This window comes from Nematolebias whitei, chromosome 9 (assembly GCF_014905685.2).
Source record: "Nematolebias whitei isolate Nwh7 chromosome 9, NemWhi1, whole genome shotgun sequence".
Lineage (NCBI taxonomy): Eukaryota > Metazoa > Chordata > Actinopteri > Cyprinodontiformes > Rivulidae > Nematolebias > Nematolebias whitei.
In genome coordinates, this window is record NC_056506.1 from 31,542,066 (window position 1) to 31,559,621 (window position 17,556).

The 17,556-nt window shown below is 42.5% G+C and overlaps 2 protein-coding genes across 3 annotated transcripts in view; one reads left to right on the forward strand and one right to left on the reverse strand.

Annotated features, from left to right (window-relative positions):
• pbx1a (pre-B-cell leukemia homeobox 1a) overlaps positions 1 to 16,388 on the reverse strand; it is a 78,721-nt gene extending 62,333 nt beyond the window's left edge. For both annotated transcript variants that reach the window (XM_037682234.1, XM_037682235.1), the window contains exons 1-2: positions 15,723 to 16,388; positions 15,145 to 15,218 (exon numbers count right to left, since the gene is read on the reverse strand). In XM_037682234.1, the coding sequence (XP_037538162.1) occupies positions 15,145 to 15,218; positions 15,723 to 15,910 (262 nt within the window). In that variant the 5' untranslated portion in view covers positions 15,911 to 16,388. The remainder of the gene's footprint in view (positions 1 to 15,144; positions 15,219 to 15,722) is intronic.
• The window catches only part of LOC119414221 (chloride channel protein 2-like), a 553,451-nt gene that overhangs the window by 243,541 nt on the left and 292,354 nt on the right, over positions 1 to 17,556 (forward strand). The window lies entirely within an intron of this gene.

Below are 17,556 nucleotides of genomic sequence, written 5' to 3' on the forward strand. Positions count from 1 at the left end.
GGCGTGCAAGGGGGAAGCGGGCAAAGAAGAGGCTCTTCGTAAACTCGAGTAATAGGAACATAAAGGAATTTTATGTCTTTAGGGGGGGAAGATTGCTAAACATGGTGCTGAAGGACATGTCCAATAAAACAGGCTGCGCCGTGGTGCCGGCAAGCCAAATAAAAAATAATAGAAGAAGAAAAAGAGGAGGCGCTCACCTCGAGGCGTGGAACGGGGTTGACGTTTTCAGATCTTAGGAGGAATTGGAAACTCTTGAAGGCCTCGGTTAAGCCTGCACATCCCGACAGCTTTTTTTCATATTCAAGACAGACGTTTTCGGTTCGCTTTCTTTTTAAAGACGAGAAAGAAAAGTGTTGAAACCCATGCCTTAGCGTCTTGCCGTGTGGCTTAATGTTATACGACACTTCTGGCCCTATCAGTTTAAACTAACTCCCTTGATTTCCTGTTTTGAGGACGATAACACGCAGCAGATTGAAGCGGGAGTCTATTTGTGCTCAGCAGACAACCACATGGTGCTCACATTGTATTTATGTGTGCAGACATGCAAGTAATTTCCTGTGGAATCACTTAAACAACAGTCACTTCACAGGAAAACAGAACATGAGATACTGTGTGTGTCACGTCTTTAATTTGGAAATAAGACTTTTTTTTTCTCTCTCTTTTTATGGGTCAAAAACAACTTTTGTGTTAGTCACACATCACTACAGGAGTCAGAGAAGCTACACGGAAAAAATTCAAGACTGAGATTATATTATAATGAGAAATGATGGAGTTGCAGCTGTTTTGGTTGAACTTGGAGCAATAATAAAAGTACTAATGCTGTGATGCTCAAAGTATGTGTTGTAAATGAGTCTCAGCTACTACCACATCAAATCTTAGCTCAATATCTGTAAAACTGACTGAATTATACGCCTTTTGGTGATTTCTAATGTCAGTTGGCTGTGGTGACCATCTTGAATTTGGTTGAGTCCAAGAGTAAATCAGTTGTAGATGTATATACGGTGATGATTTTCTGAAAGTTTCATTAAACGTTACCCTGTGGTTCAGGAGATATTTTGCTAACAGACAAACAGGGGAGCCTATATGTTAAAGCTGAAGTTTTAGGCAAAAACAATCTTGCACAACCAGAAGCACTTTGGGTATGAGCTGTGGACAACTCTCAGCTACTACTACAAATCTGTAGACATTAATCCATAAATACGGATGAATTATAGCCATTTTTGTGTTTCCTAAGGTCAGTTGGCTCTGGCGACCATTTTGAATTGGGCTTACACCAAAATCTAAACAGTTATAGACGTACACTGTGTGATTTTTTTTTTCCTGAAGGCTTCTTCAAAACCTACACAGTAGTTATTAAAATATTTTGTTAACAGACAAAGTTGGCTCCAAAACTGTTTATGGCAAAAATTTAAACACAGATCTTGTGCAATCTACGAGCTCTCCGTGCAAATCTTTGAGGTCAGCCTCAGCTACTACCACGTCAAAGTTCAGGTCTAAATATGTCGCTTTTACTGAGTTATAGCTTTTTGTGTGTTCTTCAGAGTCAAGTTGACCGTGGCGGCCATCTTGAATCAAGCTGACTCTTAAAGTTAATCAGTTGCAGACAAATATCCAATGATTAAATTCTGCAAGTTTCATTTAAATCTGTCCAGTGGATCATAAGATATTTTGCTAACAGACAGATGAACACGTGGGCACACAGATACAAGCTAAAACAGCATTGCCCTTTTTGGCTTTCAGCGTCGTTTCGGAGGCAGACAAGGCAGAAACTTTACAATAACAATAATAATTCTTGTGTTACTACAGTAAAACTGTTCACACTGACAGTATCAAACAGCACTAATTACAACACATCTGTAATGACAAGCTGACACCCTAAATAACAAATGAGTACACAGAAGCGAGCAGCGAACTACCTCCCTCTCCTAACTTTTGATCTTTGAAGGGTAAAAACCCCGTTAGGAGTGGCTTGGTAATAAATGAACAGAAGTATATAATTTGCTGATTATGCTCAAGTAGAAAAAAGAAAATGACAGCAATTAACATAATTTCAGTGGGAGTTAACTGTCCAGAACTAACATCGCCAAAGGCAAGCTGGCAGACAGAAGGCGCAGAGGAAACCCACAGCTTTCACTCTTTTGGGTCGGGATACAGATTTCTCCAGGAGAGGAGAACCAGCACGGAGGCACGGCTCCGTGATCCATCCTTGTTGTTGTTACCGGCTGAATAATTTACACAGAAAGAAGCTTCGACTAGTCGGCGCTGGGCAAATGTTCGCGCCGCAAGACGAGCGATAACACCACATCAAGTCAAACCTGTCGTTCTTTGAGAATTAAAACTTACTCAACAACAGGATTTTAAAATAAATGAGAAAAAAAAATCTACTTTTGGAGTTGATGTGATTCATAAAAACGTCACAGCCTTTAATTACATCCTTTGGATGAAGGATGAAATGTCTCAACAACAAAAAAACTGAACTTTGTTGGATTTTCTACCTGGATTATTGAGCATGGACTTTGATGTTTTGAACCATTTTAAACATGGCTGCCTCAGAGGAGTCGACAGGAAACCATCTTATCACCAGCAAACTGGTTGGTCCACTATGAGTGTGCTGATTGTGGGACTGCGTTTGTTTGTGGCTCCTCGGACTGATGAAGTCCTTTGGATGAAGGGCGAAACGTCTCAACCACACAAAAAATAAATAAAAAACATCCAGATGAGCTGACTGAACTTTGTTGGAGCCTTTAATTACGTTTTACATCTATTGAGCTAAAGCTTGCTGTGGCAGTAGCTGAGCATCGTCATCACTGGGGATTTAGTTTTATTTATCGATAATTGATTAACTTTTGGTGTCAACCCAATTCCAGATGGCCGCCACAGCTAGTTAGCCGTTTATAACTCAGAGAATTTTACAGCTATGGAGGAATAATTTGGTGTGGTGGCAGCTGAGAATCATCCCAAACACATACGTCAAGGGATCCACATGAGATTGTTTCTTTCAATGTTTCACCAAAAAGGACTACAACTCCCATCATTCCTCTATATAAAATGATTGTTGCCTGGTGTGAAATGCAGCAAATATGCATTCCTTCAAGGAAAACTGACATTTAGTCACAAGTTTTTTGTAGGAACAGAGTTCAATTCAGACTGGATGGACGAGCTAACAGCTAATCCAAGTGGACTAGGACAAACGTGGGTTGTTCATAAAACAGCTCCAATCTCAAGAACTTCATATCATCATAAAATTGTTATTAAGACATTTCATTTATTATGATGTTTCTGCTGGAAGTGCTCCGGGCTGCACCAGAAGTGCTACAGCTAGATGCTGCTGCTGTATGCTTTTGAAAATAATCAATTTTTTACTTTATATAAATAAACATGTCATGCAAAAGTGTTGTACAATTTTTATACCCATCCATTCATGCATCTGGTGCCCATATCCAGCAGTCACTGTGTGAGAGGTGGGGGACACTGTAGACAGGTCTCCAGTCCATCACAGAGACAAACAACCATCCACTCTCTCACTCACACCTAGGGACAATTTAGAGTTACCAATCAGTCTAACATGCATGTTTTTGGTCTGTGGGAGGAAACTGGAGTACACGGAAAAAACCCACGCATGCACAGAGAAAACATGCAAACTCCACCCAGAATGGTCCCAGACTGGGATTTGATCCAGCAACCTTCACTGAGAGTCAACAGCTCTACTAACTGAGCCACCGTGCTGCCAATTGATTCCAAAGCGGTTAAGTGGCCGTTAGCTTGCAATCTCATATGAATTACTCTAAATTCAAAAAGCTATCTACAACAGGTTAGATGTTAATTATTTGCCGTTTGTACACGTAACCCCAGTGTAAAAGATCCAAGCTGTCACTTTAAGGACTCCAATCTGTCTCTCAAAGCTGGTTTTAAGACTGCCAGGGGTTCAGGCCGAGCGTTGACCTCTCTTAACATGTATGCTCTGGCCCCACTGTGCTAAATGCTACCTGCAGTGTCACATCTGCCCTGGGAAGCCATCCAAAACTGCAGCACCCCGTACCTCATTGGGCCCCTTGGAATTAGCAGCAGCGATCCTGAGAGACAGCCCGCCTGCCAATTCCTGCCCACCACCCCACCCCCACCACAAACACCAACACAGAAATAGTAGACACCGCACACCAACACTGAAAACTGCAAGCAGGAAACAGTTTGATTTTACAGCCACGGAACAGAACGACTCTGGTCGAGGATACATTTATCGTCACATCTGCTTTTTTTATCTAGAGTTCACTATCACTTCACTCTTTTTTTTTTTTGGTGTGTGTGTGTGTGCTGTGTTTTTATTTTTATTTTATTTTTTTTTTTATATACACGATCCTTTTCTTCCAGTGAAGGTGCCGAGGTTACCGAGACTCATCTCTGGCCCCTTTTGTCTCTCACGGCAACAGCGAGGTTTATTAACATAAATTAGAATTGCTCACCGAGAGACTACCTTGTCGCTACGCGTTACCCACGGCAACCTCTCCTCCACTCTCAATCCTCATGAGCGCATGTGTGTGTGAGAGAGGGAGACTGTGCAAGTGTTTGTGTGTGATCTAAAGAAGAAGAAAAAAAAAAACAAAGGGGGGGGGGGGGGGGGAAGAGAACGAAAGACAGAGTGCACTCCCCTGCATCTAAATGTGAAACTACTCCGAAACGAGGGAGACACATCCACACCCATCTCTCTCCTCGGCCCTGATTAAAATAAATGGTGCTATCTGCACTGCATGACTCACTACACCACGGCATTACTATCAGTAATTGAAACATCCAATCACTACTGAGCCATCAGCCTCGCCGCTCTGTGGCACCTGATTGAACATCCTACTGTACGCGGTGTAATACAAGATGTGCCATCCAGTTTATACGCAGACATCCTGAAAAGAAGAGCAGGAATACAAGGAAGAAGTGTCATATTGTTTCTTATAAGTGTCTGCATGTACGGTGCACATTCAGATGTGGACCACTCAACGTCGTAAGCAGATATCCAGCGAGAGTCGGCGGCCTCATTGATTGGTGTTGATTCCATCTGGGCAACGAGCGGCGACTGACAGAGGATCTAAGCCGCAGCGAAAGGCAACCATTAATCTTGGTCCTGTTTAAGCAGCATGTATTAATTTGTGTCATTTTTACTAAGTCAGCCAGGGAAGAGTGCTTGCCATTTTATGTTTGACTGTTCATAGAAGGCAAGTGTGTGTTAGTGTGTGTGGTTTTGGGAAGGGGGTGGAGTGGGGTAGGTATATAGGCCCCACCCACATGGTAACAGTTATTATAGTTAGTTAGTTAGTATATATATGAAATTTAACAAAACTAACTTCCAGATAGAGACCTTTACACCCCACCCTTGTGTTTGCATGTAAACAGCCTGCACACAACTTTTTAAAAACTATAACGTCAACCGTAATATTGCCTTAACGGTACTTACTGCAAACTATAAAATAAATTATTAAAAAATCTGAACAACTGGTAAATCAAGTGTATTTACTCCGGTAGTTTTCCAGTTATACTCTGCTATATATACGGTATTATTTTACATTATTAGTGTTTAGCGTATATTTTAGATCCTTGTATACTGTTGCTTTATATCCTTTATATTTTTGCTATTTTTGGGTGTAACTGGGACCTTGGCTACACAATTTCATTCCACCTCATGTACCACATGTGATGCAAGTGGCAATAAAGAACCTTGAACTTGAACCTTGATTTTATTTTGGCTGCTCCCTTCTTCAGGGGTCTCTACAGCGAACTACTGCATGAAAACTTGGCAAATGTTTTTACGGCTGATGCCCTTCCTGACGCAACCACAGACCACTGAGCTGCCACAGCTCTCTGTGTGGAGCAGAGAGCTGCTATCTAGGGTGCCCAGGGGAGCAGGTGATGGGTGTTAAGGGCCTTGCTCAAGGGCCCAGAATGGGGCAACTGAGGGTGAAGACAGGTATGGTTTCTTCACCTTTACCACCTAATTTTTTTTTATGTTGTCGGTACGGGGAGTTGAACCGGCGATCTTCCAATCACATGCCCACCTTCTCTAACATCTATGCCACCACTCCCCAATATATGCAATTCAGAAATGTGGGTCCAGACTCAACGTAAACAAAGCACTTGGCTTGATCCACCAGAAGAAAATAAAACAAATGGAAACTTGATTAAAGTAATTAACTGCGATATATTAGGCCAGGGCTATTCAACAAAACTGCTCAGGGAGGCCACAGTTTCTGAAAGCCAACAGCTCGGGGGCCGGACATCCAGCATTTAAAATCATTACGTAAATAAACCAAAGTTTACAATGAGATGTTACATTTAAAATATATATATATATATTATTGCACCAAATCATAAATGCAATAAACTGAACCCAAACCCAGAACCCCTCCCCCACAAAAAATATATATTTTAATGAAGTGGACCGGACTGAAGTCACCCACGGGCTGGAAATGGCCCCCGGGCCACCAGTTGCACAGACCTGTATTAGGCTATCTGTATTTAAACAAATGTGGTGGAATCGAACAAGCGTAGGATCTTGGAGAAGACGGTTAGATGAAAATATGAAGCTGAATCTGCTGCTAAATGTGAAAACAAGGAGAGGATGCGTAATATAACTGTCAAGACTGAACAACGGGGCAGTGAAGTACCACACAGATAAAGCTTTAAAAAAACTTCTGCACCGGTAGTTTATTGTTTAAAGTTCTTTTAATTTAATCTCGAACGTCTCTTCCATGGACGCCATCATTGACTTATCTTCAGTCATTTTGGATGTTTCTGTAGATAAACAACTTTATGAGGCAGATAACAGCTTTTCACAAATTTTACTTAGAAATTTATAATTTGACTTATGAAGAATCAATATGAAAAAAAATTGTGCAGATTTTGTTTCTTGGTGAATTCTTGTTATTGACTGTCTTCATGGCATTGCAATACTTTTAGTTAGTACTACGTCAAATAATCTAAAGCAAAAAAAAAAAGTTTTAATTCCTTTATTAAACTGTCAACAAATCATTGCAAAAAAAAACAAAAAAACAGTATGCATAAATTATACATTTAAAAAAAACGTGGAAAATCTTAATGGAATGTTTTTGGTGTTTTTTTCATGGTGGTGTTACAGCATCACTACAGACCTGACAACGTTACTCCAGCATTTTGAATTGTTTTCGACGTGTCCATGTCGATGGAAACATTTGTAGAAACAGTGCTGTGTTTACAAGTATATTTTTAGAAACAACTAATAAAAATATTGTTTTAGGAAAAAAAAAAAAAAAAACATGTTCCTGTGTGGATGAAGTCTCTGTTACCAGACAACATATGGATTTTATAAAAAATAAAAACTGATACATTTCTTAATGCAAACTGTGAAAAAAAGACAAGTTAAAAATAAATAAATAAATAAAAAACTGAGAAATGAAGCGGTGTGATTCAAAGGTGCAAGTGCGCCGTTGGAATCATAGGAGCATCAATAATAAGATCTGCAGGTGTTCTCAACTCCAACAATATGAGGATATATGTTTTCACCAGTCATACTGCATGGGGCAATTTCATGAGACTGAACAAAAATCCAATCAAATCCAAACAGCTCCAATAAGAAAAACAATGGCTGAGGCAATTGCTACGGCAATAATGTCACCGGAGCTGTTTTGTAGACACTAAAAGCTGCTCTAGAGACAAACATTGCATAAAAAAAGAAACTCCACACCGCCACAAAGCAAATTTCCTCTCTAAAGCAATTTTATTTAGTAGGAGGGCATTCTTAACGTAATAGATGTGAATATGATCCCTGTCAGAAAACTACAATTGCAGCCATGCACAGTGGAGTTCAGAATGGCCAATCCGCTGCTGGATCAGATAACCGGAATATAAAAAAAAAAAGAAAATGAGTAGAGCACAAACCGTAGCGGATCAATAAATTCATATTGCTCCTAAAAAGATGAACAGACACAATACTGACTCAGAAACCTTTAAAGAAGCAAAACACAACTGAAATGACAGCTGCATTCAAGCTCACGCCTGTCAAATAGAAAAACTAAGAAAAATTAAAAGCTCTTCAATTCCATGAACAAACGCAGACTAAGGTGAGGGATGTCATCATGGAGACTGATGAAACAATGGTCTCTTTTGATGTCACATCACTCTTTACGTGCATTCCTGTTGATGATGCAGTAGAGGTGGTCAGTTTAAAATTAAAATCAGACACCACTCTGAGCAGCAGGACCACGCTTTCCACAGAACAACTGTGTCAACTCTTGAAACTGTGCCTGCAGTCAACCTACTTCACATATGGGGAGCAATATTATAGGCAGAAACATGAGTGTGCTATGGGGTCTCCAGTTTCTCCTATTGTTGCCAACCTGTACATGGAGGAGGTAGAAAAGAGAGCCTTGACGTCCTTTTCAGGGACACCACCAAGTCATTGGTTCAGGTATGTTGACGACACCTGGGTTAACATTAAATCTCAGGACGTCCAACATGTCACTGCTCACATCAACTCTGTGGATAAATACATCAAGTTCACCTGAGAAAATGTAAAAGATGGCCGGTTGGCTATCTTGGACTGTGAGGTCTCAGACTCTGATGGTCATTTGGAAACTGATGTTTACTGCAAACCCACCCACACAGACCAGTATTTGCAGTTTGACTCCCATCACCCTTTGGAGCACAAGTTATGAGTCATCAGGACTCTGTACCACAGAGCAGACAGTGTCCCTACTAACTCAGGAGCCAGGCAGAAGGAGAAATCCCACACAAGACAGGCTCTAGAGCAATGTGGATATCCTAAGTGGACTTTCCTGAAAGAAGTGAAACCCAAACAGGACTCCAGTCAGCCAGTTGACAAAGAGGAACCCAGACCAGTGGTCATTCTGTATGTTGCAGGAGCTTCAGAGAAACTGAGACGTTTATTTTCTAAACACAATGTCCCAGGGGGTTTCAAACCCCAAAATATATTACAGCAAAGACTGGTTCATCCCAAAGATCTGCTCCCCTGACACAGAGTAATGTTGTGTATGCTGTTCAGTGTCAGGAGGGTGATCAGTCTTACATCGGGGAAACAAAACAGCCACTGGCTTAAAGGATGGCCCAGCACAGAAGAGCAACATCATCAGGCCAGGACTCTGTGGTCTACAATGATATGCAGGCCAGCGGTCACTCTTTCAGGGATGAAGATGTTCACATCCTTGATAGAGAGGAACAAAGGACGTCATGTTTGCAAAGAGAACCTTCATGTCCAACTGTCACTCATAATGATGTTATTGAAACTATCACTCAGCCCTCTGTGAATAGCAAGAGGCTATCAGGGACCTAACGATGGGTCATTAGACTGATGGTCCTCCATTAGCATGTGAACAAGTAATTTAGGTTGTCACCATCCAACTGGTTGATCCACCACCAGAAGGTGCTGCTTATAAGACTGAGTTTGTTTGCTGCTCCTAAGACAGAAGAAGTCTTTTGGATAAAAGACGAAACGGTTCAACAAAGAAGAATCTGTCCAGAGGATCGGACTCAACCTTATTAGATTTATCTACTGCACCTGGATTACTGAGCAGCATCAGGTCACCGAGCTGTAGCCATTTTTGTTTTTCTTCCTGAAAGTTTCATAAAATCCTGTTCAGTGGTGTTTGGAATATTTTGCTGATGCAAATAGGTTTGATTCCAAATATCAATGCTAAAGTTTTAATTAAATATATCATTCCATACGTACAACTTCAAGTATCTGTTGTGAATGACTCTTAGCTACAACCACACCAAATTTTTAGCTCAAAATTTGTAAAATGTACTGAATTATTGCTATTTTTGTGTTTTAAATCACCAGGTGGTTGTGGTGGCCATCTTGAATTCATTCGATTCCAAAGGTCATTCAATTGCAGCGTTATGTCCATCGATAATGTCCTGGAAGTTTCATTAAAATCCATCTGCTGGTTCATGAGATATTTCGCTAACAGACACACAGTTGACTCCAAATAGGTCATGACCAACTTAAACACATTAAGCACACACACTCAGACATGGACAGCAGCAAAAACATTATTGTTTGCCTTCGCCTACAACAGATAAAGGAGATCCACTGTGCACATATCATGGATAAGCTTTCACAAACATGCGCACATGCACACTCCAAGACATACATGGCCACACAAAATATGACCATTTCACATCCAGATCTGTTATCATGGCTAATTACTACTCCCACCTCAGATTTACAGGGCTGTAATTAGCCTCTTAAAACATGATTAACATGTCTCAATTAAGCCAGTCAACATTTGCATAATATATTAGCTCTCCTAATTGCAAGTGAGTTTATACTGGAGGACAAGCATCAGCGGAGACACTTGCTGGTTTTTTTCTCAAGTGGACAGATAAGGTATAAATGTGTGGAAAGAAAGGGTTTGGACATTCGAAAGCGGGGTGAGGGGGTGTACTTGGAGCTTACGTTTAAGGCAAAAGGAAAATCTGCACATCTAAAAACATGGCATCACCTGTTCATCATGACTCGCTCGGACGGACATTTTCTGGACAAAAACGGAGGAAGAGTCTGCTTTAAACTCACAAATCAAAGACAGTTTCTCTAAGGAGAGGAGAAAAAAAAAGTCATTTTGAAGTTGTTTATCTGAAGTTATTTATGAGAGAACAAAGTCCTGCTTGGTCCTATTTCAGCGGAAACTGAAACATGACGAGGAGAGGAGGGTGGCGTAGGGTGGGTGGGTGATTGCAGGGTGGATAAACTGCTGCTTCTGCACTTCCAAGCCAGGGACAGATATACAGTCTCCCAGCTAGCGCGGGGAAGCCAAGGACATAGCCATTAGTTTCAGGACAGCGCCACATTGGAGACTAATGCCTCCATCTGTCACTGGATATGAGAGGAGAGTAACAAAGAGAGGCAACACTAACCCCTGAACTCATCATGGACAGCCATGTCAATTAAATACTGAGAAACAGCAGCGCTGGGAGCCATACTGACCAGTTTAGCCACTGCTGCATGGGAGCTCAACGAGTACCTCCATCATCGTTTAGGCCTGGTATTAAAGGAAACGCTTGAAATGGTTCTATGTCGTCACCTGTGAGCGTAGTTTAGACCTTCAGAGATGATTGCTTATTGACTGCATTAGACAGCCTTATATTCAATTTCTGGTTTAAAAAAATGAAATAAAATGTTCATTATTGTTGTTATTGCCTGCCTGTGAAGGTGAAGGAGGAGCAAGAATGTTTTTGCCTGAGTCTGTGTGTTTGTTCGTCTGTTAGCCAAATATCTCATAAACCACTGGATTTTCACGAAACTTTCCGAACTTTACTTATTGGCTGGTCATCTACAGCTGGTTTAACTTTTGGACTCCACCCACTTCAAGATGGCTGCCACAGCTAACTAACTGAGAAAACACAGAAGGTGATTTAACCCAGCCAATTTTACATGTATTTGTCTAAAACCTGGAGTGGTTGTAGCTGAGTGTTCTCACAAACGCATACTCTGAGCACAATACTTTGCGCAACGTTTTTTTTTCTTCTTTCGGCTGCTCCCTTCTTCAGGAGCCGCCACAGCGAACTAAGTCGCACGAAGACTTGGCAGTTATTTTTTCGCCGGATATCCTTCCTGACACAACCACAGACCACCGAGCTACCACAGCCCTCTGTGTGGAGCAGGGAGCTGCTATTTAGGGTGTCCAGGGGAGCAGATGGTGGGAGTTAAGGGCCTTGCTCAAGGGCCCAGAGTGGGGAAAATGAGGGTGGAGGCAGGTGTGGGTGCGTCACCTACCCCACCCACATTTTGATGACGTCAGTACCGGGAGCTGAACCAGCGATCTTCTGATCACAGGCCCACCTTCTCTAACCTCTGCACCACCACTCCCTCACCCAATGCGCAATACTTTGCGCAACATATTTGCTTACATTTTTTTTGCATCAACTTTTGGAGTCAACACTAGCTACGTTTACACAAAATTCTTTGACCGGATTGAAATGTTTTCAGATTAAATAATTCAAATGTATCGTTTACGTGGACACAATCTGTTCACGATGAGCGTTTACATGCAGCAGGCTTTGTTCTGAACAGAAGTACTGACATGCGCAGAGTGGTAATCTCTCCTTTAAAAAAACACTGAAGAAGAAGTTCTACTTCTGGGATGAACGTAAACAAACCTGAGCACCTAAAATGTCCCTGCGACAGGTTTTAATGACGGTGGAGACGTTGCTGCACTCCCTGACTGAGCTACAGGTAATACAGATCATTTTGAGCTCTTTCAAAGTTTCTGGTAGAAATATTGTGTTGCTCATCGACCAGTTTTGCTTCCCTGACATGCTAATATTAGCATGTCAGCATTCTTTCGGATTGAGCTGAATAAACAAAAAATAACCCGAACGGGGCGTTTGCATGACACATTTTTATTCCGAACGGCCGTTTAATCTGATTGCTTATGTCCATGTAAACATTGTTTGTCTGTTAGCAAAATATCTTCTTAACCAATAATGTAACACCACATCTACAGCTGATTAACAGTTAGATGGCCACCACAACTATTCTACCTCGGCCGTGACCAAAATGTCTTAATTGTTTTCAATACAATCTCAATTTCACATGTTAGAAATTGTTTCTTAATGTCCCACTAAACAAGGAGCTACAACTATTGCCTACAACTCCTGCTTTAAGCCACTGAAGCGAGCACCATCACTCTAAACATCCAAAATGTTTGGTCTGGTTAGCAGCGCAGACCTGTGGAGGGCCGCCGTTAACAGGACACTCTGATTCAGCAGGTCTCCAGCTTTGATAAGTTCAAGCGGTGTAATGCGTTATCCGCCTGATCACATTAGTCATGCAGGAGATCTCCATCTGACCCGAGTCTGCGTGGATGTAACGTGAGGCTGCTGACGAAGAGGCCTGACCAAACAGTCCCAGGCCTCGCAAGAGAGACAGAGGGTGGAGGGGAGGACAGGCCTGAAACGTGACACCCAGAAACACTGCCTTGGTGTCTGGCTTCTCGCGACCTGTACGTGCCAGCTTCCCTTGCCGCAATGGTTCCACGCAAACAAAAGACGCTCACCGGTTCAGGATGTGAAGCAAACACACGATTCAAAGCCTCAAAGCGCTCAGGAACTTTGGTAACAATGATGCTCGTTGAAAAAAAACAAACAAAAGAAAACGAGGGGGATGAGGGGGGAACACCTCAGCTGCCAAACGGAACATCTCCAAGTGTTAACACAAGGTTCTCCATACACCAGCGTGTGAACCTGAGCTTGTTTAGGCTTGCTAAATGCTCTAACGCAGTGACACGGGAACGACCCCGGCACAATTTTTTTTTTAAAAGGGAGCGGGGTCAGCAGTTAAAGCCCTCTCTGTCTGCTATTGGCATGCACTCCCACCTTGTTTGTCAGCTGCCTGCCAATGGACACCTCACTGCGGCAATGACCCATATTGCTGCTGTCAACACTCGCACCGCCGATAACAACGCGCTGAAGAGCAGGAAGAGCTGCTCGTGCACGCAGAATATAACAACCAAAGCAGGGAAACGCTTTGTATCTTTGGTTAAAAGAGTGGGGGGGTGGGGTGGGGGGGCTTCAAATCTTCTCAGAGACACTCTTGACTGCAACAACGTGAAAAAGGACGAGGAAGCTGACTCTTTAGAAAGAATCTTAAAAAAAAAAAGAAGTCCTGACAAATTACAGGCTGTTCTCCTCTCGCATACACTGCACTCAGCACATTTGGCTGTAAATGCCATGGTGAAGGTTTGAGTCATTTTCTCTGTCACTGCAGTGAAAAGGATTTTCGGTTTCGTCTGCACAAACCCTCCTATAGGCCGAGATGAGCTGCAGCTCGGCTCTTCAGATGCAGACAGGGAAGGCTTTGTAGGTGTGTGTCTGTGTGCATGTTGGAAGGGTGCTTTAAGTTAAAACGCAGATTTTTATATATATAAACGGCAGAAGACACACTGCTGATTTGAGGTTTGTTCAGCGAGTTAAGAAAAAAGAGAAAAGATGTAAAATAAAATAAAAATAACCGATCCAGTCCTCGAGAGGAGAGGAAAAACAACAAGCTGCGGCCAATTGTGTTCATTTCCAAACTTGGTTCGAAACAGAGGGGAGGACAATTTGCAGTCTGAGGGGAGCCTCTCTCCTGTCAGGAGCTGATTGCCAAGAACGGTGAGAGGAGGGGGGGGGGGGGGGATGAGAGGAGGGGGAGGCAGGAAAAGGTCCAAGTCACTTTGTTCTTCTTTTTGGAAATGAACTCTGCTTGAACCCAGGGAGACGCCAGACAGTTTACAAAGAGCCAGGCATTACTCTTTCACTTTTTCCAAGCCTCACAATTTAGAAGTAGACCCCCCCCCACACACACACACACACACACACAGATCCCTCTACTGTAGCTTCCTCTGTAAATCTGATGAAAATCTCAAGTGTCTGCATGTTAGCTCCCCTTGTTTTTGGAGAAAGCCGTGCCAAACTCTGACTCACACAAATGAAATGTCAGCGAGGAGCAGTTTTGTGTTGTTTTAATGAAAACTGCGCTGCCTCCCCTGCAGCTCCGTCCCCTTGTGTTTACTCTCAGAGCACACACACACACACACACACAAACACAAGGCAGGCGAAGTGACAAGGCTCTCTCTCAATAACCTCGCAGACAGCTTCAAAGTCGTGTTCACAGATAAGGCGATATTGGATATTTTGTTTTATTTCCTGCCTTGAAAAGCAGCGACATCCCTTCAGAGGAACCTCGCGGGGCCTTCGTCACTGAAAACACTTTGCACTTTTCTATTCCTCAACTCTGGTTACAAACATAAAAACTAATAAAGAACCCCTCAGGCCTGCCTCTGCATGTTAAACTGCTCATGCAAACTCTGAAGCAAACCAAAATCTCTGCCCAGTCACGTGTTCATAGTTGTGTTAGTAATTCTCTCTACTTTATTCTGACGTTTTATGAAGTATTACCTGTAAGTGAAGGTAATTCACACAATAAATCCTTCACAGTGTGCATTTATCGCATGTTTAGGAGGTCACGGCCTGTTTAGCACCTCTATATGTGCATTTTCCATTTTAAAAAAAAGAAAAAGAAAAATACTGATCATTAAATAAAAAAAAAAAGAGGTGATGCTGGCACACAAACAGAATTTAAATACACAGCCACACCATCACTCGCTCACTGATGGAGATTTTTACCTGTTTTCTCTTTTATTTCACACAAGACGTTGAAGAGGGCAGGTTTCATTCTGTGGCAGTTGAGTGCATGTTTCCTAAAATAAAGAAAAAAAAGGACAAAGCACAGCTTTCCTAATCAATATTCAAACAAGTGTTTTTTAAAAAAAAGCCACTTTAAAGCTTTGTCTAAATGTTGAGCGATGCAAAACTACTTGTTTTCAATCACACATGCACAGTGATGTGCTGCAACAGATTTGCTTGTGCTGACAGCAGAGGGTCTGCATGGTGTTTTTGTGACTCAGGATTACAATGTAAGCTCCTTTGGAACAATTAAGACAAAAACACTCTGAGAGGAACTGAGCTGCCAAGTCCTGCACAGCTTCCTGCATCCATTCACGCGCTCACCAGCGATTCTAAGCAAATACAAAAAAAAAAAAAAAAGTTGTTTCAGGTCTGCCAGCTCAAAGCCACAAGTTTTAGGAGCTTGTTGAGCGCTTCACATCTTAATGTGCGCTTTATTATTATTATTATTATTATTTCCAGACACTCTGTGAGAGGTAAATACAATTTAAAAAATAAAAAAGTGAGGGAGTGCTCACCTCGCCTGGGCTTCGTCTAAGCTTTGGTCTGTGATGGTCATGATTTGCTGTAAGATGTCTCCGATGTCCTGCTTCCTCCCGTCCCCGTCCGTCCCCGCCGTGCCATCCTGCATGTGCTGCGCCAGGCCGGGGTGTCCGGCCATGCCCACCCCGCCGTGGGAGTGCATCAAGCGGGGCTGCTCGTCCATCCCTGACCACGGTCCCTGCTGCTGCCTCCCCTCCAACTTTTCTCTGCTTTTATTCCCCTCACCCTTTTTTTTTTCTTTGCAAAGCTTGATTATCAAGAGTGGAAGAAAATATCCTCGGAAATTCCTCCGGATTCCTCGCTGTCTCTGTCTGAGACCAGACACTCCTCCTTCTTTCCTCCCCTTCCTTGGTGAAGCTTTTCTGGATTTGGGAGGAGGGAGACTGACGAACCTCTCTCCCCTCTCCTCGTCTCTCTCCCTCGCTCTCTCTCTCTCTCTCTTCCCAGCTGGTTTAGGTGAAATCTGATCTGAATCGCTGCTTTGGGCTTGGGCCACTCCTGCACCGCTACTGTAGGGAGGAGGAAGGAGAAAGAATGTAATCTGATTAAAAGTGGCGCGCGCGCTGCGTCTTGGTGCGCCAAACGCAGGGTTTTCAATGAAGGACTCAACTTGAAGGGATGCGCAGAGAAACTAAAGCCAACCGAGTGTTATTGTTTGGCTTGTGTCTGGTAACTGACTCATAATCAGAGCATGGATGGGGGAAGCATCCGCCCCCCTCGAGCCACGATTGGCGCAAAAGGCGCGCGCAAGTCCCACCTAGGTCCTCTCCAAACGCGTCAATCATCCGTCGCAGTGGGGGAGAGAAGGTGGGACGCTGTAATAAACACTAAAGAGATGTGACCGGAGCGGGTGGCAATGCGAGGTGATGGATAGAGAGTGAATATGTAGCCTAATAAATAACTGTGAGTGGCAATGGAGCTCCTGACCCAGCACGAGCCTCTGTCCGTCCATGTGTCTGTCAGCCGGACCATATATCCTCCTGCTGAATATTTACATTCGTGTAATCAGTCAAAGCAAGGATAAATCAAGATGAATTTATTGGAAGGCTTCCCCACGAACCACAAGTCTCCACACACTAAAAACTGCTGGGTTCTTCTGATTACTGGCATGGTTTGAGTTGAACCCCGGTGCAGACGCAGGAAGCAGCCAGGTCAAATGAAAAAAGTATTTATTTATTAAAAACAAAACAAAAGCTGACCGTGCAGTAAAAACTTACTTGGACAAAACGGAGGAAGTGATGCAGACACAGACAGCTAGGAAGCGCAACGCACGGACAAGCAGGAAACGCAGAGACCATGAATTTAGTGACATTATTCCTATAAGTCCCATGATGCTTTGCGTGAATTATGTGTGCGACTTCCCCTGCGGACCGAAACCAAGCATCTCTCCAAGCATTTCTCCAAGCATCATAGGCCTAATGTTGGCCTGATACCAGTTTTTTATCAAACTGAGTATGAGTAGGAGTACTTTAGTTTGTGTACTCGCCGATACTGAGTACTGATACCAAGTACTTACTGAGTTAAAACATAAACATTACACAATTACTTAAAAACACATTTCTTTTATTTAGAAGGTGGTTCTCCAAACTTAAGAGGCCTACAGTCCCTCTGACTGTGTCCTATGAAATTTTTAAATAAATTAAAATATAACAAAATAGATTTTCTTCCAACTTGTAAATTTCTTAAACATGGACCTGACAAATATTTTACTTGAACCGTAAACTAACACATGCAGTGGTGTTTAGTACCACAAAGTGTATTCAACAGTAGCAGAATTATGATGTATATATATATATATATATATATATG